General features: G+C 50.9%; 1 protein-coding gene across 3 annotated transcripts in view; it reads right to left on the bottom strand.

Moving 5' to 3' along the window:
- Positions 1-824: 824 nt before the first annotated feature.
- Positions 825-7,331, bottom strand: part of Rasa3 (RAS p21 protein activator 3) — a 106,250-nt gene continuing 99,743 nt past the window's right edge. For all 3 annotated transcript variants that reach the window (XM_087901142.1, XM_087901141.1, XM_087901140.1), the window contains 5 exons: positions 6,816-6,898; positions 6,373-6,581; positions 5,248-5,351; positions 3,793-3,976; positions 825-2,361 (listed from right to left, as the gene is read on the bottom strand). In XM_087901142.1, coding sequence (XP_087757268.1) covers positions 2,286-2,361; positions 3,793-3,976; positions 5,248-5,351; positions 6,373-6,581; positions 6,816-6,898 — 656 coding nt within the window. In that variant the 3' untranslated portion in view covers positions 825-2,285. The remainder of the gene's footprint in view (positions 2,362-3,792; positions 3,977-5,247; positions 5,352-6,372; positions 6,582-6,815; positions 6,899-7,331) is intronic.

Raw genomic sequence — 7,331 nt, 5'->3', positions numbered from 1 at the left:
CATGTTCCAGTATGAGCTGGATTGTGAGGTAAGTCCTCTGTCTTTGTATTGTCCAATTCTTTATGGACACTTTGCTTCCGGTTAATCCAGGCTGACAAATGCCTGTGGCCAGGCCAGCAGACACTCCCCATTCATTCCTAGGAGTTCACAGGCAGACAAGAGGCCAAGGAGCAGGGCCACCATCCTTGCTCCACTCCACACTCTTCTGGGGACAGAGGAGGCTGACCACCGACCCATGCCAGTCTACCTTGTCCTGGGAAGCCTTTTGGCCCAAGTTCTTGGCCCCAGTTAGCTGTCAAACTAGGTGCTCTGAAAGTCGGACTCTAGACTTTTCTTATAATGGTTCAAACTCCCAATGGAATTAAAGCCAAATGTAGAGGAGAGGGATGGGAATTAGGTGCTGCAGTGGTGTCGCTTGTTCAGGTGAGGGGCCTGCATGCTGTGCCTCCTCACTCTCTAGGGCTGTAGGAGAGGCAGTGGGGCCTGTGTAGCCACGTAGCACCCATACAGCCTGCTTGTCTGCTGCACACACTTCTGCTATGACCTCAGTGCACCATATCCTTGGAGACAAGGGAGAAATCTGTCTCCTCCTCCCCTAGATGTCTTCAACTACACAGGACCTCCCAGCAGTGCCTAAAGTCATAGGGCGCCAAAAAGCCAGGCCCTCACAGAGTCCTACGTGGACACATGTCAGAGACAACACACGCTATCAGAAATGCCACCTGTCACCGCAGAAACCATTTGTCTGGTCTGACCTGTAGGGACCCTCCTGTACACTGTCTCCTTCATGTGAGCCCCTCCGGAAGTCCAAACCACTCCTCAGAAAGAATAAAACATCTGTTTTAATCGACCGATAAAATACATTGCAAATCGTTAGTATCTTATAAACAGAAACATTAAGTTACAAATCCATGTTAAAAACAAGGTCAGTGCAGCCTAACTGCTGTGTCCAAAGTCATTTTTCTTTAATCCTCCATTTCTGTGACAACCGAGGCTGTTACCGTGTTTTCTAGGTGAAGAGTGAACTTCCCAACAAGAACAAAGAGAAACTGGCGCCGGGGTGCGTGGTTGTGTCCTTCGGCAACATCCGCCCACAGAGCGCCTCTCTCTCAGCCTGTGGAGATGCTGTGTGTGGGATGAGGCCCAGCAGCACTGTGGGGCCAAGCTGATGCAGTCTGCCTTGTCTACTTCGGGACCCTCCCACCCGGAATCCAAAGTGTCTCCAGACATTGCCGTGTGTAGCCTGTTTGGGTTCACAGAGACACAGGCACGTGACATACCATGTTTGGCCTTTATTGCTGATGATGCAGACCGCAGCCCAGGTCTCCATCCCTGAGGACCCTTTGGCTTTTGTGAGAAACAAACACCGTTCCCTTTGGAGTTCCCTGGGCCACACCCTTTAATGCATATAGGTGTTGCTGTTCCGCACTGCCTTATATCAAAATGCTATTTAAAAACAGTCCTTTAAAAACATTAAGAAAAACAGCTTGAAAATGCACATTTTAAAAATCTTTCCCTAACCTTCACCAAGGCAGCAAACCTGTGGATTTCTAGTTTTATCCAGCATCCAGATGTGTGATGAGGGTTGATGGTCACCCAGAAGACTGGGCTCACGTCCTCCCTCTCCATGTCCCCAAAGATCAAAGGCTTTTTGTACCATCCTGTCCCCAGCCACAAAGCGACCCTTTAGCCAGGAGTGAACCAACACAAGCTAAGGAGAAAGGCTGCCTGCCTGCTGGCTGCCCGGAAAACACTGCTTCTAACATCCCCAACAGGGATTAAGTAGAGCAAGGATTAAGGAGGATTTCTGGAGCTAGGGTCAGACTGCTACATGTATGCAGAGCCACAGAGTTCAGCAGGAGAAGAAGAAGGGGGAGTGTACACTGCACAAGGTACACATGGCCATGAATGAACCAGCCACGCCTCTGTGAAGAGGAATTGGGCCATGTGGGAACAAGTTTAGACAAAGTCCACACTTTTCTGATATTTAACAGATCCCTGGATCCCCATAAAACCAAAGTAGTAAAAAGACAAATGATCACACATTCCAGAACGGCTCAGACCACCTGTGCTGGCAGCCAAGGAAAGTGCACAGCCCAGGCAACAGTTCCTGCCGGGAAAGAGCATGCGTGGCTCGCAGTGGCACCACCGGCACGGTAGGACCTGTGTGAACTGGTGAACATGGTTCCTCTCCATGGACGTGTTCTGTCTTCTTTTGTCTGCTTTTAAAGGTTGTGGGTTTTCCCGGTGTGGCTCAGCAGCACATTCAGGGAGATGCTGGGACTTTAAATGGAATGGGTGGAGGTCTCAGACTGCTGCCTGATGTAGTTCTGGAAGCTCTTGTCTCCGATAGGGTGTTCCCTGGAGAGGGAGCAGAGAGAGAGTGAGGCCGTGCTGCTGACACCCCAACAACCACATGTACATGTAGTAGTCCTTGTGTTTGTCACCGTGACGCATGCACATCATAAAAAACATGGAAAGTGTGGATCCACAAAAATAGACAGAGTCGACCCCCAAGAAGCATTTGCCATGACGCTGGTTTCTGCTCTGCATGGCTTATTCCCCATGTTGTCTATGTGTAGGTGTCATGTGTGCTTGTGTAGAGCACATTTAGAACATACATACTATACACACGTACATGTGGGCTGTGCATTCTAACCATGTGTGGCAGATGCGCACAGATGTATGTACATGTTAGTGCGGATATGTGGGCACTATACACACACGTGTGTACTGCACGGAGTATGCAACACTTGAACGTGCACCTGTATATGGTACATGTTCTGGGATGGCACAGTCCTGTCTTCTCATGCTGGTGAATGCTCTATGGTGGGACAGGGCCTGGAGCATTGTGGGTGCTTGGTAATTGTTGTTCCATGGTAAGCCCACACCTCACCTCCCTTCAGAGAAATGGAGTCATGCCTCCCTCGCTGTTCTCAAACTATGAGCTTCGGACCATGAGGTCGACACGCGTGTTTAATACGAACACAGGAATGTTACCAGAGGGTAAAAGTGGGCACCACCACAGGTGTGTCCAAAGGGATCTGGCAGGATGATGGGACTGGATGGGGGTCAGTAAAGGCATGTCTGAGATCAGAGCCAGCAGATGCTAACACTGAGTCCTACGAGTACCTGGGGGGTCAGGACATGGGTCATGCCATCTCCAAGGGTCCCAGTGCAGTGGGATTGGGCCCTGTTACTGTCCCTGAACATCACTGTATCTTTCCCTGGAGGCCGGGCAGTGATACAGAGAGGGCATGCAAGTCACCCACCCAATAGGGGCTATGCCATGGGCACTTCCAGAGAAGTCCCTGAGCAGTGCTTGGATGAAGGTAGGGTCACACAATCAGCTGAAGATAGTTCAGGAGCTGTCCTAGCCTTTATGGTCCTGAACTTCATCTTCTCCAACTACATCTACAGAGGTTGACCCGCCGGGGCCACATGACCCAAGTTGGGCAGGTTGAATATATCTCTGTCTAGCTTGAGCCCTCCACCTTTCCACCTCTCCCACCTCAACCAGAGACAAGAATGTGGTTAGTGACCCTGCACCCAGAGCTGTCAGTGGCCTGGTAAGACAGCCAAGGGTATGCGTGATGGCAGGGCCTCAGTTGGGAGGTTAATGGGATGGGATCACCTCCCCGCACACCAGGGGACAAAGCTGGGTACAGTATGTGAGGCTAAGCCCAGGCTACCAAACCCCATGGAGCCCCAGGACTCTCCACATGAGGTGGGTGAGGGTCCAGATCTCTCCATCAACCCCTCCCCATGACTCTGGAGCCCCCCAGCACTCACTGGCTCCCGTATCTCGTCTTCTTGAACTTGTCCCTCCTGTACTGTGCATGCTCCTGTTCAAGGGTCCCCACCCCAGCGATGACCTGCTTCAGTGTCTTGTAGGTCTCCTGGGGGTCATCGATGATGAACGTCGAGTATTCCTCCTGCTCAGGGCCGTCGTACACTGACTTGCTGCCACAGGCCTCTGCCACAGGGTGTGGTGGGGGACAGGAGAGTGTCAGTATGGGACGTGGCCCCCGGGTCTGCTTTTCCTAGCTCTATCTAGGAAAAGTCCCACCCTCAAAAAGCTTCTTCTTTTTTAAAAAAAAACAGCTAAAAGGGGCTACTTATAAGACCAAGCACTACCCAGCCTGGTGGACCTCTGGGTAGGCTACATAGTCAAGGTTTCTCCAGTTGACATTCTGAGCCCTCACATCCCAAGCCACAGTACTGTCTCCAATAGACCTCATAAGAGGAAGGAAGGCTGCATGACATCCTGAGCCCTACAGAATCAAACCAGCGAGCTCTTGATTATTGCTATGCACGCTTCTCAAGATGAGGAAAGAGGGCCCGTAAGGTAAATCGGAGAGGAGCAGGGCTACCCTTCCACACCCGACACATCAGCCCCCAAGCCAGTCATCACACTCAGGATTCCTGGCTGCATTACACTGATCCTGAACCAGGAGAGAAGATAAAACTGGTATAAACTGGTATAAGCAAAAGCAAAAAAAAAAAAAAATCAAGTGAGGAGACAGAATCAGTTTGGAGTGCGGTGACTGGACACAACCAGATGTCATCAGGGAAGAGAGTGTCAATAGGGGTGTCAATTATCTAGACCAGATGTGACTGTGTGTGTGTGTGTGTGTGTGTGTGTGTGTGTGTATCTTGCGTATGGTAACTGAGGCGGGAGGACCTGTCCACTATGGGGACACCAACCCCTGAGTAGTGAATTTTGAACTGTATGAGAAAGCTAGTTCAGCACTGGTGTGAATATATTAATTCACTGCTCTCTCCATCAGCTGTTTACCCCTTTGTCAATCTATCTGCTAGGCATGTGGCATACTCACATGTGCTCACACACTCGTGTGTGCATCCATGTGTGTACATGTATATATAACATATGTACAGAAGCATGTGCATACTACACACCTCTCCAGAAATCACGGAAGAATGAAATACTCAGTATAGATGTATTAAGAAAGGCCAAAGAATCTCAAAGTTTACAGTCTGCATGTTAAATTCTATCTGAAAAGATCAGAACATCCCACAGGCAGATTACTCTCTGACCAATTGCTCTTTAACCCTCACCAAGCTCCCTGTCCAGTATAACAGACACCCACGAACACCAAGGAACCCCAGAAGCCCTGGGATAGCATTTCTGTGGTTACTTATTCAATATTATTACCAAATATATTGGTAATAATATTATTACCAATTCACAACTCCCCATGGTTGGTGTCCAGGGTCCACACTCACCCTGCATCTTTTCCAACTTGCCCATGTACAGGCTAAAGAGAGAGTAGATACGCTCTGTCTCACGGTCCCCATCGATGTCCAGCTGGATGTTTGCTGGGAGCCCGCTGTTCAAACACAGCAAGTACAAAACTGTGAGTGCATTTTCTTAAACACTGCTTTGTATAAGAGAGAGAAAAAAAACTTGGACTTGGTAGCAATATGAGAAAGGACCATGTGAGAAAAGATCTTCTTGGGTCACACAGGTAGGAATGACTCAAAAAGAACCCCACACATGAGCCCGTGAGTCCTCTTATCCTTGAAGGTTGTGGGGATCTGGCTCCTGAACCAACCTAAAAATGGAGGAAACTCTGATCTTCTCCCAGAAGGGTTCTGGAGATACAGGGACACACACACACACACACACACACACACACCTGTGAGCCCTGACAAGGGGCCCTCCTGAGCCTCAGGCTCCACACTAATGAAGCTGGGTACAATGATCCCAAGACTCTGGGAGGGTTCAATGACAGCCTGAAGGGTGAGTGACCCTGAACATTCCTCCATTTCAGGACTTGTTGCACCAGGTTATTTTCACTTATGTTATGTGGACCAGCTACTTAAGAGTCAAACATGGAACACTGCAATCTTCATGGGACGAGGCTGCTGATTAGCCCCATTGAAAAAGCCTTGACAATTGCAGGAGGCCAAGCTGGCCATGGGGCCAGGAAGGTGATGGCCTGCCTCGGTTTCCAAGAAGGGAATGCATGCAATGATCCAAGTAGAGAAACCAAGGTGAGGTATCCGTGAGCTAAGAACGTGCTGGGGATACACATGCCATTCATGCTTTTTGTAGAAGACACAGAGCATCCTGGGGTCTCTGCTTAGGACCCGCCACACGGGCCTGCCACTCTTGAAGATATCTCTGCCTTGGGCAGGAGATAGAGAAGAACCTTGAAGGTTTGCACCTCCCACCAGCCTAGGCAGAGCCTTTCAGAGGACCACACCAAGGGCTCCCTCAAGAGCAGCTCTGTGTGTGTGGTTTCTGATTCGCTACCATTTAGTCCCCATTCAGTGTCTTAGCTTCCACAGCACAGGGGCCGGCAGCTGTGCCTGGTTGGATGGGGGCCGCGCAAGCCAGGGACCTACCCGGTGCAGGGAGTACAGCCAGCAGCGGTGTCCGAGGAGGCCCTGCAGCAAAGCCAGTGGCCGTTCAGGTAGGCAGACGGATGGTACGTGGTGAGGCGCTTCTGGTTACACTGGCTCACTTTGGTGAGGATGTCGATCCAGTCCTTGGCCTCCACACAGTTGTTGGCCTGGATATACAGCGCGCGCTCTGGCTGGATGACCTGGAACATCTGAGCACGGAGAAGGAGATCAGGGGCTATTAGGCCAGCAGGAGCCAGGTCGTTCGCCTAGCTTCTAGTTGGTTCAGCCACTAGAAGGTAGAGGAGGTGGGATGATGGGTGCCCTGGTGGCAGCGTCCCCAGGCTTGGGTAGGCAGGGTAACGGCGAAGGGCACATTGCCAACAGCAGAGGTGGACAAGGGGAGGAAGGGTATCCTGTCGAGCTGGAACTGGGCCAGCACTCACATTCTTCATTCGGAAGGACTCCTCCTCCAGCCTCTCCACAGCCAAGATGTTCTCAATGGGGATGCTACAGAGGGGCTGATCACCTGCAACAAGGAAGATGGGAGAATTGTGTTCATTTGCACAGCGTGCCCCCAGGTGGGAGGCTCCCTATGGCCCAGGGACGGCAAAGCCACAGCAGAGGGCTCTTAGCTGTCTTTTCCCGAAGGTTGGAAAAATAGAAAGAACATGGATGTGGGGTTGGAGTGGGCCTGGGGTTCTCAGAGAACAGTGCCTACGCAAAGGAAGGACCTTGGGCCTTCTCACTCTGGTGATAAAGTGTCCCAGGAACATGGCCTACCCCATCTCCAGCACTACAGCATACTAAGCCAGGTTAGATCTAGGGCAGGGCAGGACTGCTCAGCTCTGTCCCTATAACAGGAACCCAGCACTGTGAGGTGCTAGCCCGATGAGGCATGGAGAACCTGAACCTGACTAAGCAGGCCTTCCCTAAGGAAAGCATGCTGCTGCCAAAACCAT

The sequence above is a fragment of the Myodes glareolus genome, chromosome 23, assembly GCF_982192425.1.
Source record: "Myodes glareolus chromosome 23, mMyoGla1.1, whole genome shotgun sequence".
NCBI lineage: Eukaryota > Metazoa > Chordata > Mammalia > Rodentia > Cricetidae > Myodes > Myodes glareolus.
This window is presented reverse-complemented; position numbering and strand designations above follow the sequence as displayed.